The sequence below is a fragment of the Diprion similis genome, chromosome 12 (assembly GCF_021155765.1).
Source record: "Diprion similis isolate iyDipSimi1 chromosome 12, iyDipSimi1.1, whole genome shotgun sequence".
NCBI classification, from domain to species: domain Eukaryota; kingdom Metazoa; phylum Arthropoda; class Insecta; order Hymenoptera; family Diprionidae; genus Diprion; species Diprion similis.
The window spans coordinates 16,054,761-16,076,032 of record NC_060116.1 but is presented as its reverse complement, the minus strand read 5'-3'; the positions used below and the strand labels follow the sequence as shown (position 1 = coordinate 16,076,032).

Here is a 21,272-nt window from a genome sequence, read left to right as displayed (position 1 = left end):
GGTTTGAGAACCCAGCCGAGCTAGGCGAGCGAGGAGCACATCGTTGTATACAGAATGGTATGGCAACCCCGTGGACAGCTGAGTTGTATCAAAGACATTTCAATTCCCCGAGGATTAAAACATTTACATAAAACCCGTATTATGAGGAAGGGACCTAGCTCTGTGTACGTCGCGTACCTTCTTCTATAGTCCTAATAAATGATGATGTGTCAATGCGGCCAATGAAAAATTAAACTTTCGACTTGTGAAGCTTTTTCAACTTCTAGCGTTATAATGCTTTTTTACCTTTTGTAAATTCCACTTTTTACCTGGACAGGATCGACGGTGTAGCGTTGGAAAAGATTTTGCAACTCATCTAGTCCCTCAAGGTTTCGTTTAACAGGGTTTGGATATGATTTCACCTTTCCGAACCATCCTGCCAACCAGACGTTCGTTCTACGTTAAACGTAACGCTCTTTGTTCAAGCACGAAAATTCTTTGTACATACACGATCCCGAAGGTTGAAATTAAATCGGTAATATATTGGTGTAGTTTCGGTAGTCCAACATCGAAATCCCGATAGAGATACACCTAAATGCTACCAATTTCGTATTTGTTTAAGCAGAAATAATATTGTATGAGTAAATTTAGAAATACAAAACACCAAAGAATGCAAAGCTCAACGTTAAACAATGAGAATCAAGAGCTCCCACTCTTTCTGGCCATGTTGATTTAGGATAGATATGTATCAGGCAGAGGGGTTGAGGTCAGCCTGTCACCTCAAGTGCCATTAGCCCTTTCAGACGCCCTGCCTTCTCCACCCAGCTCCAACCTGTCATTATTGCATCAGGCAATTTTTTGTCCGAAGACTTTCCTGAGAAATCCTTACAGCCGAGGCCGGGGTAAAAAGTAACGAACTATCCAGGAGCTAAACTGCTTTGCTCTCGTTGGTTTCCCGCGTTTAATTGACGGCCCGATGTTCTACTGACTCTGATTTTCGTACGCCATGTTGATGAATTGGTTCTGAGCTCGGACTGTTGGACTTTACAGCGAATTACGTGGTGAGCAAAGCAAAATTCTTGCCAAGAAATAACTTTGCGGAATCGTGAGATACTGGATGACATTTCATCGTCTCAACCTTCCTCAAATAATCCACTGTTTAAGGGCTTCTCTGTAAGAGGTTCCGAGAATACAGACAAGCTGTAACAGATTCATTGTGCCTTGAACTCGGGAGTTTCTGAGTTCAAGTGTTTGACCGAAGCATCCTACACAAACTATAGTTATACAATGTTGGGTGTTGGTAAAGAAAGAAAGAGAGAGAGAGAAGAATGTACGTGTACACAAGCGTTTTACAAACAGAAGTGAAAATTCACCTTGAAACTCCAACAGCCAACGGCGAATATCAAGGTTACAACCTTGTAGGTATAACTTTTTTGACGTCTCAATCCGAGCTGATAACTTTATTGGCAATAAAATCGGATCAATCGAAATCACATTTTGCCCTGCATTCAACGAGTAAATATCGCCTCCTCGTTCAACCAATCTCTAATCATTACTTGCTGTAGCAATTATTGAATACTCGTTGTGCGCGGTGGTGAAAGTAGAATTCAATGATTTACAGTCGCTGGTAAAAAGTATGTATCCCGAGAGCTTCTTCATTCGACATGGAAAATCGTTACCGGAATTGGAAACACGAAGAAGCGAACTAACCAGTGCATTCTATACACTATTTTGCGCCACTGTTCACGCCCAATAAGTTATCTGCTTTATCGTTCATTTCGTGCAGGAGGTCTGGTGGAGCTGTAACATCCATGTATTATCCTTTCTCGCTTCGCACAGTTGCCGAAGGAAGCTTATAACACGCATAGACGGTGTACGAAGTGTGGCTATACATAGACTGCAGGATTTATGAAAATGGGTTGAATCTTGCACGAGGCAAGAGGTTACGCGTAAATTATCACAACAAGCTACAGTGAAACGAATATCTTGAATCTCTTTTACCACTCGTATTTGGTTTCATCGCTGTATTTTCAGCAATTGTGAATCCAACAATGCTGTTGGACCAGTTTAAGCCACTTCATACGAAGAGACCCACTTCCTATCGGGATGACCCAGCTATGTGTACCAAAGGTGAACATTCCGACGGCCTCTAAAAATGCAAGCGCAACATCCCAAGAGTGTAAGTCATACTATGAGGTGGCAACAATGTTCATTGACGGGGCACAACAATCCAGAATGACTCGTGCCAGTAAGCCACTACTATCCTCGGGTCTTTGACCTGGTTTACAGAAATTTTCTAGACAGACCTAGGTGTAGAGGAGGCACGTCGTCCACCCGATCGTCCAACTGCTCTTGACAATATCATCCGATTTCTTAATTGACTAATCAGGCACCTCTAGGCTTGCACGCACGTACATTGTAAACGCTTCTATAATTCGTGAGAAGCGAGAAATGGATGTTAGACAATCTCACATTTTCTGTATAAATATATATATTTTCTCGTCGAGTCATTGGAAAGGAGTGTGATCACATCAAAGCGATTTTCAGATTTTAGTTTAATGGTTGATCACCTACTTTTCCATTAATTTTTTCAGCAATAACAACTTTTCGAATTTCTTCTTTCAAATCTAATCTTGCACTCTGATCAGAATATCGCGAATAGTGTAAGAGTTTACGTTATGAAACAGTGTGTATTTACTACCGTGGTAACTGGACCATAACACACTTAACTTACAAATCTGCTGACTGTTTGTTTGGCAGGCAACGTGTGATATCATTATAGGTCTATTCACTTGTACATTACGTCCAGTCTCAACAATGACCGACACTTTTCTAACAGATATTACTCTCCTAATTATATTAGGTTGTTAGCAATTCGGTGTGTAAACTTATCGTCGACTATTCTTACTGCAGTTGTCAGTCTCGTTTGTTTATCGCATTTTTGTTGCGAGATACACCATGTTATTCACTCACAGGCACGAAATGAATGTCAATTCAAATTAAGTTCAATAATCGACGAAGCAAAACCGAGAATCTTGAAATAACTCTGATCCTTTGTATCAACATCACATATTGAAATTATCACGTCGGATATTGACGTTGTACCATGTCATCTGTGATCTAAATTCATATCACCGACGCAGCCAACAAATTCCCTCCACTAGATATTCAAAGCCCTATTATCCCTTTGAGAAATCTATCATTGATTTTGTGTTATAGAACGTTCCAACAATGTATAGGAAAAGCACAACTTCATGCCCCCACTATTATTTACCAGCCCAGGGTGTCCTCTCTGTTCTTTAGCAACGGTACAACAATACCTAACATGGCTTTGTTATGTTAGTTATTGCCTAGGCACAGGCATAGAGTGATTTGCACTTATCAGTTAATAAATCAGTTCCCCATGTGATAGTATTATGAAAAGTATAGAACTTCGATACCGTGTACTCATGAATTATTTATATGAATATCAAAGTGGACCACCGATATGAATAATTTCGGTTTACTTCAGCAAAAGAGGGAAATAAAAAAAAAATTGTTGACGCTAACAACTTGCTCACTTTGATACACTTGATTTATAAAAGAGTTTGCTTCTTACGTTTATGTGAAGCTAGTTTCAAAATCTTTCCTCAAGCTACAACTTTTCATCAATTAAACCAACTCGGCTATTCAATTTCAAGAATCATTCATGTGTTTAGAAATCAAATTATGTTTATTCCCAATCCCTGATTTCAAGTAGACCCCAGCTTCTGTGCATGGGTGATTCCCACTTTTTGAGTCAATAGATGTGGCCAGAGTTGAGTCGGAAATAAAGTACTATATGTAACACAGGAATAAAAGTCGACTATTCCCTTATTACATAATGTACTATTTCTACTTTGTCAGCTACCAAGAAGATTGTTTTCAGAATCGTATGAAGTTATATGTCCATCGATAAGCCATCGTACCAGAGATTAGTATAGTTCTAAAGAAAAAACCATCGATAGTGATTTTGGTAGAACAAGAAAGACGTAAATTTCATATTGAAACTATATGACCAGTCTTTAACTTTTTTCAGAAGTTGGAAACAACATTTTTTTCATTTAGCAAAAAAAAAGGCTAAAGGCGTAAAATCAGGGGATTAAAATATGTTGGCCTCTACAGGTATACAGAATGTGATTAATATAAGGGAGTTGAGGAGGTTTTTTAGGGGGTCTCCAAAAATGATGCGGTCTAGGAGAGCTGAAGAAGTGGGATAAAAAACCAGTGGGAATATCTTAGAGACCAGACAAAGGCTGAGTGATCGGAGAACAATAGATGTCGAGGCACTCACTGCGGCTTGACGCAGCCTCCATGACGCTGCGCAGCTCACCATCACTCAGCCCCACCGTATAATTATTATCCTATCAATGAAACTCCTTCTCCAATCGATGCGACTCACATATTATTAGCAAAATTTTTAAAGTCTGCTGCATTATTGCAAAAAAATAATTCACGTTATGTACTACGATGCACCTTACATCAAGGATAATAAAAATCCAACTCTGAGACGAGAGATCTAGCGATAAATTTATTCTACAGAAATGATTCTGTAGATAAAAGTCTAGAGTTGAGGGTGCGTGATACCGGTGGTAACAGATAGTAGTAGGCTCTTAAGTTCTCCATATAATATTCAGCATCATTTATATTCCTGTCAAACAAACTGCGCCACTCAGCTTCGCAGGTTCTTCGTCTCTCCCAGCTTTCTACTTGAGGTGTGATTACTGTTTTTGAGGTCTGGAAAATTTTTTGTGCACTGTTGGAGTCTAATAGTATTTGATAAAAAAAAATATTCACTATGATGTTACATGCTTGCGCCATGGCGATAGCAGTTCACGCTACGCTGGGCTTTAGAATTCTAGAACTGCTCACGGCTAAGGAATCACAATGTGAGACAGAAATTGTAGTGTAAAAAGCTGTGCATTCTCGTTCTGGTCTAACAGGTATCCGTGTATAACATTATGCCAGCGTACATTACTTACATTGGAATACAGTTTTATTGGTGGTAATTACCTAGCCAATCTGATGGAAGCTCGCGGCGTGGTGGGCAAAGTATCTTGAATCAAGCAAGCGAGTGAGAGTGACGACACAAGAATAAAGGGTATCAATAGAGGAGGCATTTGACAGGATTTAGATACCATCTAACAGCAGTGGTTTACAACCTTTATCTACGCCTGGGTCTCTGGCCCCTCCGCTGACTCTCTAAGAATTGCTAGTCACCGGGCCACTGTCTTTTTATGGGATTATATGCTGCATCCAATTTCAGAACTATTATGGCCCTTCAGATCAATACCAATTCAGTGGCTTGGCATAGGTCAGTGATTCTTTTTATTCTCGCTTATTCGTTTGTTTGTTTATTTCTCCATCTGTTAGAATTGTGTTTATAACGCTCAATTTAGTTTCAATTTTTCAATAGTAACCATATCTCAATGGAAAGTATAACTATACGCATTGAATACTGGAAACTCGAATTCTTGAAAGTGTTTAATATTTCTTAAGTATACATACTTGAAATCAGATTTTGACTGACAATTTAAACTTGAACATAGTACTTGAAAGGAGGCAGTGGTAACACACACCTACGCTACCACTTTAGGTTGATTAAAACTGAGAATCATGCAACGCTTAAGAAGTTTTGGTCAAATTTTATCTAAAAATCGTTACAAGTAATCTAAATAAAGGTGAAAAAAAGGTATTTCATAAGGGTATCGTCTACAAATGTTGAGGGTCTCTCGGAGGCCCAGGAAATCCTCGACAAGGGTAGATTCAGCCCCTGGATGACTCGGAGGTTGGTAGGTAGCGATGCACCCCTGCCTGTCGCAGTGTGGCAACGTCGACCGATCAGGCCTTGGTACGCTCCCTGCTCAGCGGGGAGTCGGAGAATGGCATTATGGGTAGAGACCTTCCCCCTCTAGCTGGAAGTCCTCCGGCTCACATTGTCTGGCAGCCATATTGGAATAACAGCCAACCCTGACGTGATTGGTTGGTTCTTTAACAGCATAGCCACGGCCCTGGGACAATGCCTCCGCTGGCTCCAGTTAGGCAATGCTTTGCTTCGCGATAGTCTATCAGTCAACTCCATGCGATGGTCCAATCAAAATCATCTATGAATCGGGTCTAGTGATACATTTAATTATTTGACAGTTGCGGTTCATCGTGCGACAGGCATCAAGTTTCTTCGTTTAAATTATACTATCAGTAAATAAATCAACAGCATAGAGAATACAAGAAATAGCAAGAAAATAACAGTTTTCAATCAGTGATAATAATCCAATACAGTGAAAATATCTAGTGTCGGAATTGCTGAATTTGGTGTTATCGAGTTTTGAACATTTTTAATAATACAGAAATAGCTCGTTGAGTTTATTGGTTCTTATTAGAATGTCAAAACGTTGGTGGAACGTTCCAGGCGAATGTTGAAAAACTTTTGAGACCAGCTTAAGTAAACAGTTTTAAATTTTCAAGTGGGCACGTGTATTTTGAAAATGGCTTTATTTTTCAATCCCTCTTTGAAATATATTGAAACCGCACTTGACACCGTTGTGGATGTATATTGGGTCGAACAATGTTTGTAGTGTTGTAAATGTTATTGGGAACAATATTAAAATCGATATACCGATAAATTTTTCGAGTGACAAGAAAGTTTGTATCTAAATAAAGTTGTGGTGTGATACCAACGGTTTTGAACCGTTTCTTGGATTATTCTATTTTCGGACTACTTCCACCCAGGTATGTAGTTGCAAAAATTCTGCAAAACCAGAAATTCTGATAATTGTAGAAATATTTGTAAATTCATTATATAAATTTCTAGCCAGAAGAGTCTAAATAAAATCGTCGAAATTGATTTCTTCGCTAATAAAGCGGCTTGAAATTGTATAAAATTTAGTAGTTTAGTCGAACGTAGGCGGTGGACACTGTGGGAAGTTCTCACCGTTAATCACGTCTAATAAAACAGTTGACAGCTGTAAAAATAATTAATATTAATGATCGCAATTGCACTATTCAAACTGCTCGTGCTGCCAGGTGCGGAAACTGAAGCCTGTTGAAAAAAAAACCAAACTTTTCACACTCGGTAGGAAACGAACAAACGAACGAGCCGCAAAAGTGCAGAAAAGTAAGATGTCAAGCTCTGCTCTCTGAGCTCGTGAATAATTTTAGGCCTTCGTCGCTTACTCCAGTACAATCGTCATCGATATATTTGTCAACCGGTGGGACAATGCTGTCAGGATCGTGATCGGAACGTGAGCCGTCGATTCAGAGGGGCCCAAAGTTCTCCGCCATAGGACCCAATGAAACTACCGTCAAGCGCGCGTGTGTATTTTTACACACGCATCTTTCTCTCTCTCTCTATCTGTCTGTGTGAAAAATAGATACACAGGAGTGTCGAATACGTGTGCAAAGAATACCGTGAGCCCCTGCTCGAACTGGATGGTTCATTCGACGCGGGGAAGATTGGCCATTGGTTGAAAATTTTGCCAAGTAATGCCAGAAATATTATTAGAAAAATGCCATTAGTCTAACAATGGTGAGATATGAGAAATGATCTGTCAGAATTTCATGTCTAGGAAGTAGTTGCAGGCATAACTTCAAAGGTACGACCCTTATACACACCGTATATACCGAAAATGAAAGAAATTTTTGCATCGGCAAATGCACCGTGAGCTTGCGCTTTTACTCCCTGCAGGGTATACGTGTGTTTCCTTATTCTTCTGCTTCTTCTTCTTCTTCTTATTCTTCTTATGCGTCCGCCTCTTCTTCCTCACAATCTACCTTCATCGGTATTTCTTAGTTTATCCCCAGCAGATAATCCGGAAGATATTCGTATAATTAAATGACGCTTTTCCACTATGCGCAGTCAGCAATGATCTACAATATTATCTCGTACATCGTAAGTAGCTTTCCCATTGAAAAGATAATACAGGAAGATCATGTTCATGGTAGATATAATATTTTTGTGAATATCTTGAGAAGTTTTAGGATATTTTTCAAGAGGGAGAAAAAGAGAAAGAAAATGAGGTGATATTGACGGAGCAGAAAGGCAAAGATAGAAACCCAGAGAGTAGCTGACGGTTTGTGGATGTGGATGTGATGTGGGCGCTTGGAAGCGCAGGTTGTAAGGGTTGCTGTTTATCTGAAATGTGATTAATGGGTTTAGTATAGGACAGTGGACACTGAATTATGACGTTTCAGGTGAAACACAGCGGCGGCATTCCACTTTCGGGATTGTTTCGACACGAGCAGAAGCATTGTCGTGTGTTTTTGTAACTCGTGGTGGCGTAATGATTGAAAGAAAATCCGAACTTCCGTTGTCCACCGTGTGTAGAAGAAGTTTCTCCTGAATTATTCATTTGGAATCAACGATTCGACGGTCACGAAATGAACTTTTCAATCCGTGGAAGGAGCGATTATTTTCACCCGTAAACGTCTGCAGATGTATTGTTAATTTTTCAGTGGAAAAAATTTGGATCCATACTTAATTCCATTCGATATAACAGGATTACTTCTTACACCGTTTCGTACATAGTGTCAAACTAATTTATGCCAGTTCGACTGTGACGGTAGGCTGCTTTTTTATACCGTCTGATTATCGTGTCCAGTAGATGCAATTTCTTTTCCTTGTTAATCAAAGCTTAGTAAATTCCTGAAATACGAATTAAAATGATCGAGTAAAATTACAGAGCCTATAATATCTATAATCTTGAGCTGTCTTCACTAGCAACTAACGCGCCCCCAGCAACGGGGGCAAATTGTAAACCTGCCGAATGGTTAAGAGTGTTCCGACTCTGCGGCTTAAGGGATGGTTCAATTTAGAGTACAAAGTGACGAAGGCGGTTGGTGCCGGTCTGAAGTTCCCTCAAATTACGACAGCCATTGTGGTGCGGTCAGGGGTTGAATTCGGGCCAGACAATGGCGTCGCGGGTTCGACTTGTTAATCTAATAGCCGTCCCAGGCTGCCAGCAGCACACCTTCCGTGCTTTAGACAGTAGACGCATTCCTCCAGGATCCTTTAAGAGGCCTGAAGACCGGACTAAAAGTCAACCGCAGGTGCCTTGCCAGGTTGGTGCTTCGCCCGATGGCTCCTGCGGGTTCCTAAACCAGAGGCGTTATTATTATATGAGATTATTATCTCAAATAACATTTCCCCTCGGCCAACTTTCCCGCCATTCTTTCAATTCTATAACCAAGTCGAACCCGAAAACGAAAAGAAAGAAAAAGAAGGATAACATTCCACTATTTTCCGAAAGAATCACTCGTTTCTGGCTTTAATACCATTCCAAAAAGGCTCTCGTAGTCGTTATTCTGCTCCTGGGAAGATCAACGGTGAATAATTGAAAAGTGTGGGATAGGTTTTTGTTCAATTCCGATTAAACAAACCCCGATTACATCGGTGAAGGAGATGAATGCAACTTTGTTTAAAGTCGTCGGTGTTGGCATGAAATTTTCGGAGTGTGGAAGTTGTGTGGCGAAATTAATTTCTATAATTCAAAAAAGCGACAGAAGTTGGGTGCAGGGTGTAGGGTGGAGGTGGCAGGGCTTCCTCCAGAGATGCGATTGGTCGAGGGCGTGGCTCGGACGAGGGTTGCTACGGGGAGGTTAAGGGACTCGAGCGAGGGACCAGCAGGTGGATGGATCTCTCCTCGCACCCTTTACACTCCTCTCTCAATTAGTTACGTTTTTCTTTCACTCACTCCCCTCGGTCTCTTTCTCTCTTTTTCCTTTTCCCATCCCACATTCGGTCCTTCTCTCCTTTTCCAGCCTCTTCAGTCTCTCCCTCTCCCCTGCGTTCTACCGCTCCTTCGTGGCTGCTTCTTTCTCTCTCTCTCTCACTCCTCTTCGCTCATCCTCTTCCTACGCGTCTCTCTCTCTCTCTCTTTCTCTCTCTCTCTCGTTCCCTCAAAAAAATTTGACTCCTCCGACAGTCGGAGCCAGTATTAACGCGGACGGTTTTCAAAGCGCTCGATTTTTCCCTGCGTGGTGAACGAAAATTTCGTGATGGATATAATTATAAAATTTCAGTGAATATCGTATCAGTGCCGCTTTTCATATATACGCGAAAGGGTTTTATTGAAACGTTTAATAACAATGACGCGCAGAAACGTTCCGGTACCGTATTACTTGACGTGTTGTGGCAGTGTGTCGAAGTGAAATATTTAGTTGGCAAAGAGATCTTAAAATAGCTTATTACGTAGGTGAAGAATGTGAAATGCTTTTGAAATAATAACATACAGTTTGCTGTAACTGCAGACGCTTCAGATGCAGTTTCCTTTATTTCTTCTTACTCTCCATAAACTCGATTGTATTCTGGTTTTGCCGGACGGAAAAACGACTAAAAAACAAAAAACATGACCAGCGTGCAGCAGAGTTTGTGCCAAAAGGATGTACTGATTTCACGGTTCGTTATCAAGTTGATTTCTCGTTGTAATCGCATGCAGGATCCGCCCCATAAATAAAACAGTGAAACGATGTACTGCAATTCAATAGTGACTCCGTTATACAGTGTCGAATATCTTTCATCGCACCTGATATCTCTTGGATTATTCGATCATCTCCATTTTATCTATACAACCTATACTCAAGAGCTCCGAAAGGTGAATAACAATTCACAATACGACCTCAGATTATTATTTTATTCATCTCGTCCTATTTTTGGAATGTTCTCCTAAAGATAAACCTTGACCCGAGTCCTGAAGCGAAAGAATATAATCAACACGTACGCTTGTCTTATTATACCCACGATTAAAATGAAATTATCCGATCTCACCGTTAGCAAAAACGAATCCTTACACCCGATAGCCTGCAGCGAAATTAACATGGTTAGACCCGATGCAAAGCAATTTTTCTTCTTCTTTATACAGTGAAAATAAGGACAAGATAAATGCATAAGTAGAGGGAAAGTATCTTCGCGTCTTGACTACGTTACGGAATTTATTGAAAAATTGAACAGTCTATTATTTGTATCAACTAATGATTATCGAGATAAGAGAAAAGTAACAACATTTTAATCATGATTTCAGGTGAGTACATCCTAAAGTCGAGCGGACAAACGAACAGCGGAGGAAGAGACAGCGCAGCGGAAGGTACCGAGGAACCACTACTTGGCAATCCGTTGAACCTGGATGTGGAACAAAATCTCCTCGACGACGATTCTCTCGCGTTAAACGACACTTTGGGTCTCGAGAATGATTTCACCTCCGCACTGCTTGGCGGAAGTCTTTTAGGCTCGACTGGCGTTGAAGGCCTCCTAAGCAACGACTCTCTTGGTTTACCCGACGGTTTCAGCCTCGAGGAAGCTCTGCAGCTCGTCGGCCTCGATGAAGTTCAACCTCAGGTATATGATCTTTCGTCCTGTCGTGCATCTTTGTTGCACCCTTATTTTATCCTTCCCATTGATCCAAATACGCAGCCTCCGAGTTCCTTTGCTTCTCGATCGTCTATCGAATTGCGTTATATGTCCGCAGAAAAACAAACCGGAAGTAAACGAGAAGGAAAAAGATTCCGGTAGTAGCCAGGAGCAGAGCGCCGAGACTGGAGAAAGCGCCTCGCCGTCGCCCTCCGAAGCTGCCAGCGAGGACTCAGGAACAGCCGCCGACATGATTCATACCCCGCAGTTTCACCATCCCCATCACCCTCATCATCCACACCATCCTCATCACCGCGGCTTCCAGGTGAGTCTCGTTACTCAACTTTACACGGGTAACTGGTTGTTATGAAATACACCCGCTATATAGGGAAGAAAGAGAGATAAATTAACAACGACCAAGATGCAGCGGAGGATGCTGTGCGATAATTCATCTTGCAAACGGTTTTAGGATCAAAGATCAAAATTTTGTTTAAAACATGACAATTTTCAAAATATTTCGTTGCTATTTTATGCAAAAAGCGTACGTCAGCTTGCTTGCATCAATTTGGAATGTGAAAAATTTGTTCATCTGTTACCATCTACCTGACAGCAAGAAATTATAGCTATAACTGTATGACAGAGAAATACGAGTTTAAAGTTGTAGTGAAGTTAATATATCGAAACGTTGAAAGAATGAAAGATCATTTACGTTTTGCAACTTTAGAATAACTCAGAAGGCAGTGAATTTCCAAATTATGACTTTCATAATGCTTTATTATCGTTTACTGGATTTCAAACAATCTCAAAGTTGGGAAATAAGGCGAAATTCATCTAAAATTAAATGCATCGTTATATTAACGTTACGAGTTCCGACCTTATAAAAAATGCGGATGGCTAGATGTTCGAGAGTGTTTACGATCTGTAAACCGGCAGTTATACTTTACAACTAAGTACCTCAGTGCGAGATCTCTAGTTGTAAGAAAAACTCGTAGCGGCGGACAAGACCGCAGACTATACCACACAACCTGCAATTGTACCTCGTAACTCGGGAATCGCATATGTAAAAAAAACTGAAATTCCCCGAACACGTTGAAAATGGCTTGCGAAAGACAAGAGCGGGGGGGAAAAATTACACCGGTGAAACGAAACGATGCAGTTTTGAAGTAGCACGCGTTCAACAAATTGTAGCGATCTATTAACCTGCACAATAAATGTATACAAAACATATAGACGTAGATCAGTGCAAAGATAATTCCTAAATCGATAATTTGATCATTTCCGGCGAACACTCTCTCTGTCTCACGAAGAAATTCCGGTACCATTACAGCTTCGATCATTTGATAATTTCGTATTAATTGTGAACGTTCACGCCTTGCGGCTTAGAGAAAGTACGCAATGCCTATCGAGCTCTTGTTGATTGCCACGTGCTTAGAGGCATATAAATGCCGAGATCTTAGACCATTCGCATCGCATAATTCATATACTAATTATGAGGACAAGTATAATACGCTGGAAGATCCGCTTGACCACGAGTATATTGCAATCATAACGAACGATACGACGTAAGTAAAACACACAGTGCGAATGTATATTACAAAATGCACCTATAGACACATAATTGTGATCCTTTAAGGACATTAGCGACAATTTTTTCGGTGGGAACCTGCAGGTCTGACTTGACGTATACCTAAAACTTACGCAACGACGTAGGTATGGACGTTTTTTTATTTTCATTGTCAGCCGGCGATCGTTATTTTACAACAGCCACTTAACAATGCGGCTTATACATCATGCGTGTGTACGGATTATGTCTGACTTACATACGCGTAGCAGGTAGATTCCTACCTACCTAGCTACCTGTGCAATTATCATTGTCAGTCGTCATGCGTATTATACCTTGAGATTTCGTGCAGCCACATCTTATAGAATAATTATTCCTCGTGGAAACCCTATTCTTATACGCATTACATACCGAATACCTGACATTCAAGGACAACTGGAACTCGCTCAGGCGAAATTCGTCCAAGAACTTTGAGGAGATAGTTTTTTCATCCTCATACTATTCTCACAACGATCTTGTCAAGAATGGGAAAAATTAACATCTCAACAAAGTTTCCTCGAAATTCTCTTCTGTCGCGATATGCTCCAAGTGATCCAATATCAATCTGCACAGTAAGAATTTGGAGATTCTTTGCCTATCTTAAATCGCACGGTTCTTATATCATTATGTAATGGTTCGATGTTACGAAGCTGAAACTAGCAGCCGGAGTTAGCAGCCAAAGGTCTTAAACTTCTTGAAACCGCAAAATCGAGTTCAGTTTTATCCTGACTATTTTATAAAAGTGATAGGGTTTCAAGGTATTCACAAAATTTCGATTTTTGGACTTCACTATCTTCATTCGAATGAGCATTAAAACGTTTGACTGCTGATTTCGTCGATATTGTATCCGGATGGGCGATTAAATTGTCGACAGACCAACCGTTACAGAACATAAAAAAAGACACGGACGATCTCCCTCTATTTCTACGTCAAACGCTTCGCGTGTGGCAATACGTACAGCGTGCATGCATGCATGCATACTTCGACGAATACCAAAAAAGTGCTCGATCCTAAGCCTCTTGGTCATCCGCGCATACGAAGCATTGAGAAAACGATCTTCCTGCGTACCTGAGCGACCGATCTGTCGGGCTAGCCAATAGGAGACGTCCCCTTCCTTCGTGCTTCGGAGGTGAGACTCACATCAGTGAGTACCTACAGTATCCGTCTCTTGAGGTAATGATCGCCTCTCTCTCCCGAGCACATGTCCGATCGCCTAGTCTTTGCGCACGCGAGTCTTGGACGAAATATCGCGCGGTCCTGCAGAGCCGGAGGATACAGAGGCGTCATAATCGTGGTTTTGTAAACGTAACGTGGCTCTGTAAACGTCGAGATTTGACGCAAAGTCGAGATAGACAAGGGCGTTTGGGAAGTGTAAAGAAGAAGTCGGCCGGACTGCAGAGCGCGGGATAAATCCAGAAATCACTCAGCCGGAAAATGGAAAGCGGTTAATTTTACGCAAGGTTTAAGATTTTGATGAAATCTTCTCGTGTCCAGCGATGAATCCAACGTTGTCGCCTCCGTATTGACAGGAAACAAATCATCGATGCGAATAGTAATTGCCGGGTGAGAGGGGAAGACTGGTTATTAAATAACTACTCGTTTAAACGATACAACGACGCAACCTTTACGACAATTATACTTTGCTCCGAGGCTCTGAATAAGTGCGGAAAAACAAACTGAACTCCGGTTCTGGTTAACTCTGGATCTCGTTAACTAATTTCCGTTATTATTATCCAACCGCGAAAGAAAAGTGCGTGCAAAATACCCTGATGAATACAGCATAAGAAAAACCTCTAAAGCTGAAGGACGGTGAAAAAAGGGGATGAAATCTAGCTTTTGAAAATCGAATTTATATTTTCATTTACACAGGAGAGTTTTAAGTGATTGTTTAATCGCCCGAGAAAACATTCGAGTGTCGGTAGAGTGTTGGATGAAGGTGGATGGAGCGGTAAATTGGTGTCAGGTAACGGCTGGGCAGATTAAGGAATGGACCACCGAGAATACTGAAGTGTAAAAAACAAACAAAAAACGTAGAAAAAAAAACGTCCATCTCTTCATTCCGAGTCCTGCATTGGCTGCAGGTGAAACGTGTGTATATAATTATATATGACCAAAGTGCAGCACCAATCGACGGCCACACCCGATTTGTACCAAAATTCTCCGAGCCCAGAATGTTGGAGGCTTATACTCGAGGAGGGACTTTTCCAGGTAAAGTTAAGAATCATAATGGACGCGGTTGTTCGTAGATTTTTTATTTCGGCAAAATTCTGTTGTTATTGTTGTTGTTGTTCACTCGCTGAGCACGCACAGTCAGAGTTTGAAAATTCGTGTAGGTAATTACTCTCCGCGCGTATTATAATAAAATGACCTCGACGGGCATACGCCTAAGACTCGTTATTACGTCGACCGGTGGGACGGTAATTTGAGTTCTGCTAGTCGACGTAGTGCTAAATTGATGTATTCCAGGTGAGTACCGCCTCCACAATTTTGTGAAAACTTTGCAGATGGACGAGGGACGGACGCTTCTTCGATATCCGCGAAACGGCGAGAACATCACGACGCGGAACTTACGCAACAATAAAATCGCGGCAATCAGGAACTCTATAAGCGATGTCGTATGTACTGAAACGTGTCATTTTTGGAACCTGCTTCTCACGCGACTGGCATATTAACACTGACCTCACTGGCCTGCGTAATTATAACGTGTTTCTTTCTGCTCCTCATAGCTTTTATTTATTATACCTATTATATACGTATCGTAAGAATACTTGAGACGTTTTACACGTGTCAAGTTCTCCGCGATAATTAATACAGTGAAAAACAGTTCAAGTCGTACTTGGAACAGATTTCTACCTTGACTCAAACTCTTCGTTTTCAACGTCTCGTATATTCTCCATCTTTGATAATAACCTTTCAGCGTTGGAAAAAGTAATTTTGTCCTGGCGAACAATTCCAACGTTCGAAATCCCGGCTTATTATAATCTTATATTCCATTTCGCCTTTTATTGTATGGATAAAAATATCGTCGTCGCAGACTGCAAAGTCCGCAGTCTGACAAGCAACATGCAGAAGTCATGTTCAAAGTCGAGAAGGTGATCGTCACCGACTAACTACTGCTGCTGCTGCTGCACCGGTAAAAGCTGCTTATAAGTACAAAAGCAGCCCGCAAGCGCAGAGTACCTGTTTGAACATGATGTATAATTAAATGGGAGTTACAGAAATTATTTCACCATCAAGCAGCTGAGAGTATCATAAATATGATGAATTAGTAGCTACACGAGCAAGAGAGAAACAGAGTGTGATCGTTGCCTGCTATACCCACACAAATGCGAAATTATGGTGTATACTTTCCACTTTCCGTGAAGGATTAATATGTTTTAAAAAATTCTTTCATTCCGTAATGCTAACGGTAAGCTCTACGTTTTATTCGCGGATTAAACGGGATCGAAGACTCGTCATTGGAAGCTGTTTTCGTTTTTCAACCTTCGCAAGGTCCTCGCAACGTGAGAAATTAAATTCCGTTCAGTACGTTGCGAAACGGCAGTACCTACTTATAGAAAGCGTTCGTCAAGCAAACGTCGTTAAAACGTCTTTAACATAATATAATGCATCTCGATGATCTCAGCGGTGAGAAGAAGAAAAATAATCAGAAGCTATCCTTGATAGTGTCTAATGAATCGTAAAAAGCAATCATCATACACCTGGTGTAGTGAGAAACCGGTATCGGTAGATTTATTTTCATCTCGATAACTGCAACGCGTTATGTTCTTCTCCGAGCTGCAGTGAAAAACTCTGCGATTTTGGGACACTCTAGCCCTGCATACTGCCAAATCTTATACCCACTAACTTTCTGTTCCGACTATACAACAACTGTGTGAAGTCTTTTCTCCGTCAAAACTCTTGCCTCGAGAGGAAGACAGGGACGAATATACGAACCCAAAATTCTGAGTACTTAGGTACTTAAGCCCTTTGCGTGGAAAAAGGGCAACAAAAGGCTAAGATAGGACTGTAACGGGTTTTACTTTTTTTCTTTTTTTTTTTAGGAAACAGGCTGAAAAATGTTCAACTAAAATCTGCACCCTGCGTGAAGTTTAATATGAGATTTCATTATCTTTCGTGTATTTGTCAATTTCCTCGTTATCACAATCCTTTTTAAGTCTTGCGCACGAGTGAAATATCACAATATATATGCAGAAATTGATTTTCTTCGGGATAATTTTGTCCGTTTAAATCTGCAGTTTGTGCAACTTTTTCTTTTACGTAACACTTTTCTGTAGGTATGAAACGATGCAGTAATACGGAGAAATAGATCCCAGAGTTCTATTAATCGCTTAACAATCTTGCACAAGTTAGATCTGAGGCACCGATCACCTGTGTCCGTTTCCGTTGTTCACAGTGACTCGAGAAGTTGTCTGAGCTGTATTTGTTTCTCACCGAAATAATTTCACTCGGATGATTAGCGCCGCTCGGAAATATTCACCGTATAATGTCCTAGAGTTAAAAAAAAAGGCAAGACTGACCAGGAATGAAGACCACGAGAAAAGAAAATACTGTTGCATTTACCACTTTTGTGACTGGCGCCCTTTTGCTGTTGACGTTACTAAAATTTTACCAGTGTCAGAATTTGTCGGAGATGTAGTAAATCGAACAGTAACTTTTTCGTCTTCTGTTTTTTTGTGTCTTCAGTTATGATTTATTTCTAAATTCTCAATCATTTTTGCTACTCAAGTAACGAAGAAGCGGCTACTTTTGACTTTCGTTATTAAATAATTATGTTTTGTGCAGGTAATAAATATGCGTATCACTGCATGCAGGTATAGTTATGTGTAAGGTACCACAGCCGCCCGAACAGGCATTTAGACAGCAAACTTTTTGCGGATTATTACTCGCCGGGAGCAATTACTCACAACCTGGCAATAAGTAACGCCAAACGAATGACAAATAGCCATAACAACACCTAGGTATACACCACTGGAGTATTATCTTCTTATTATTCTCCTCCTCCTCCTCCTCCTCCTCCTCCTCCTCGAGTCTCGCAAGCCATCGCGATCCGCACCATTAACGAGCTTGCTTTTTGCCAATGCTTATAGCCAACAACTTTAGTGCGGTGAGGAACAATTATCGAGGAGAGGCAAGTAAAAGCGATTGTTGCGACAGATGATGGGTACACTTGTCGTTTTGTCGATTTCAAGTAATTCACGTCTCTGTGCATTAGTGTGACGCGTTCTTTGCGCGGTAAAAGAATCAGCCGAGATGTGCTAGGTTTATTGGGTACCCTTACGAGGTCTCGTATACCTCATGGAACTAGTTGGAGCTCCTAGGTCTTAAAAGTTGAAAGGTACAGCAAAACTGGCATTGACTAATTGGAACTTGGTCAGGTTTGATGAAACTTTTCAGCGCCTCAATCGAGGACGAATTCAACAAAATGGCGAACCCTCGAAACAAAATGGAATACGATCTTGAGAGTGAACGGGTCAAGGTTCTTTACCCAACAGATTATTGTGGCTAGAAAATGTGAAATAACCAGCTCGGTGGTTTGTTGCTATTATACAGTGTGTTTGACAAACGATAAATTCTTGATTACGTTTCGCATGGATCTATACGTAGGCATATGTATGTGTGTATAGGTTAGGTAGAGCTTTGCAGCGCTGCACAACATATTATGTATTATTCGATCGAAGATCGACTCTCGTCGCGTAATTAACTTCAGTTCCCACCGGTAATATACTCGAACTAAACGAACGATGATTAATCGGAGAAATTAATCTATGCCGTGGTGTTACGATACGGTGAAGCAGTAATTAACGATGGGACGCTGCGGTATTCCGCGCTCTATAGTTGTATCTCATACATGCTCTGTGTACCTATTAGATACTCCTGGCAACAGATAGGAAACCACATACTCTCTTCTGCCCGCAGCAATGTGCTATTACTAGAAACTTAGAAAGGCTCCATTCTCTTCTCGGCCAAAATGTAAGAGAATTGAATTGAAATGAATTGTATATGCATTTTTCATTAAATCAAAAGTGTAATTGCTTCAATTTAAGTTAAGGATGCAATTTCTCATCGAGTATCTTGGTCTAATTCTGTCTGAAAACAGGAAAACGGATTTAAGAAAATAACGTAGAACTCTGTGAGTTGACTTTGACGAAGTAGGCAAAATACAGATGATTCAATCCAAAGTAGACTAATCCTAGTCTCCTGCATTATGAAGTATACCTTGGGAATTTGCCAGTGCACAGTTCGAATTTCTCAATTTCACAAGTACAACGAGGAATGCCAACCAGTTGTTGGATTTATGCAGTGTGAAATGTATAATGTCCGCATGTCCGAATGATCAAGGATGCCTCTGAGACGAATTTCACGAGTGGTCATTAAGGCCACGTACTACCTGCCAACGTGTTCACCACCAAACATCTGACATCGCGGCACGGCACCTTTGCGGGAATGCAACAAGCAACCGGACAGTCTCGTGTCATTAGGTATAAAGTAGCATACTGTGTTGTTCCAAGCGAAATAAGAAAACGTGTAGCAACTGTGCAGTTATTCTCCTGGGAATTGCTATTATCGAAATATCTCCTCTTCCATTCCATGCCATTTACAGTCGTTGACAATTTATTTCAAATTTTACGACATATGCTGTGCACGGTTTAATTCAAGTCTAAGACGTTCTCCTGCATCGCGTCTGTAACCGTAGACGCACATCTGGTGAAGACTCGCCTTAAAAATGTCTCAAGACACATGACAAGGCCAGAAAATGGAGAACTTTTTTCGGCACAGAAGTATTAAATTAAGAACTAAGAAACGTAGAACGACTGCGACAATTTGTAAAATGGCTATGCCAAAAGAGGAAGAAACCAAAGGATAATTGACTATGTTTAGAACAGCGAGAAACTAGGCACCGATTAAAGAACGCAGATAATCAGAGATCGTGTCGTCTTGAGTTCGACCTTGTCAGCCATGCTCCAGCTGCCTGGTACCGAACGTTAGACACCTACCATAATAAAAGCGGAATCCAAAAAGTGCCGAGTACTATGAAACGCGAACGACACGAAAACTGATCCCATCGTCTTTGTACTGCTTTCAAACTTCGTTGTGGCACAATTATATATAAACGGAAGTAAGTACATTGGAATCACAGACGACTGACTGCTTTGCAACTTTATCTCAGTGTAAGACACTAGATGAGATTCTGTTCCGACCGATGAGAGATCATACGATACTCGGTAATCGAACGCGGTCTTCCGAATCGGATTTTGCAGATTAAAAAAAGTGACATGGTTTATTCCGTTTTTACTCGTCGCCTATGGCAATTAATTGTAAAAACACGAAAAGCCAGTAATCAGGTAACGCATTCTGTATCGGCTATACGGAACAGTTGCAAAAAGAAAAGACTCGATAAAAATTGTATGGTAAAAAAAGCCGTGACCACCGCAACGCAAATATCTACTCAGAACCGCAAAAGTCAGTAGAGAAACAAGGTTTTTAAATAACACGAGACCCAGGATCATTGCCCGTGCAATTTCATTACCTTTGGTTAAGTCCGCAAGAATTCACTGCTAAAGTAAATTTTCGTATTATATACCCATACCACTGTTGTCATAACGAAACGACGAGACAAAGTACGTGTCCAACCGATTACACCGTTGTCAGTCGTTCATCTTGACCCAGGGTATGCAACCTGCTACCGGTCGTCCATCTTCTTTTTTGCGTCTCGTGGTAGGTAGGAAGATTGCCGAGATGAACTCGGTACGTGTATTATATACAATATACATACAGGCAGAGAAAGAGTACGCGGATAGAAATTATTACTATATGGCATGTACAGGAAAGACGGTGACTTGGTACCGACCAAGGACGTTACCGATCGGCGGCGACGGTAGACGTCGGTTTTGTAACCAAGCGGGGAATACCCGCTTCATGGTCAAGGCACAAATAAACGTTAGAGAAAAACAGGAGTAGAGAGAAAAAACAGGTTTCTTTTTTTTCTCTCAACAGTTATAAAAAGTAGCCTAGGAATCCAGCGTCTAAATTGTTTCTGGACATTTTCAATATGCGCGGCTGTTCGAGTTTGCCTCCTTTAGTCCCTGATCGAATAGCTCGGCCGACATTTCCTGCATATCTTCCGAAGTATTCCCGAAACTCCTGCATGCGTCCGAGGAACAGCGGGGTTCCAAGATACTCGGAGCTCCGGCATTTCTGGATGTGACACGCGTGTCATGTGACCCGCACGCGGTACGCGACATCAATCCTATTGTGCGACAGGTGACAGATGAATGTTTGAACCGAGACAAAAAATGCTTTTCTAAAAAAGGTTCAGAATGAAAAACAAAA

At 41.0% G+C, this 21,272-nt stretch overlaps 1 protein-coding gene and 1 long non-coding RNA gene across 9 annotated transcripts in view; one reads left to right on the top strand and one right to left on the bottom strand.

The window, feature by feature from the left end:
- LOC124413418 (segmentation protein cap'n'collar) overlaps nt 1-21,272 on the top strand; it is a 122,856-nt gene that overhangs the window by 74,480 nt on the left and 27,104 nt on the right. For all 8 annotated transcript variants that reach the window (XM_046893977.1, XM_046893975.1, XM_046893974.1 and 5 more), the window contains exons 4-5: nt 11,013-11,326; nt 11,457-11,663. In XM_046893977.1, coding sequence (XP_046749933.1) covers nt 11,013-11,326; nt 11,457-11,663 — 521 coding nt within the window. The remainder of the gene's footprint in view (nt 1-11,012; nt 11,327-11,456; nt 11,664-21,272) is intronic.
- Nucleotides 3,766-20,350, bottom strand: LOC124413420. Its single transcript, XR_006929866.1, has 3 exons — nt 20,334-20,350; nt 11,678-11,681; nt 3,766-3,852 (listed from the first exon to the last, which is right to left on the bottom strand). It is a non-coding gene; the product is annotated as an uncharacterized LOC124413420 (long non-coding RNA).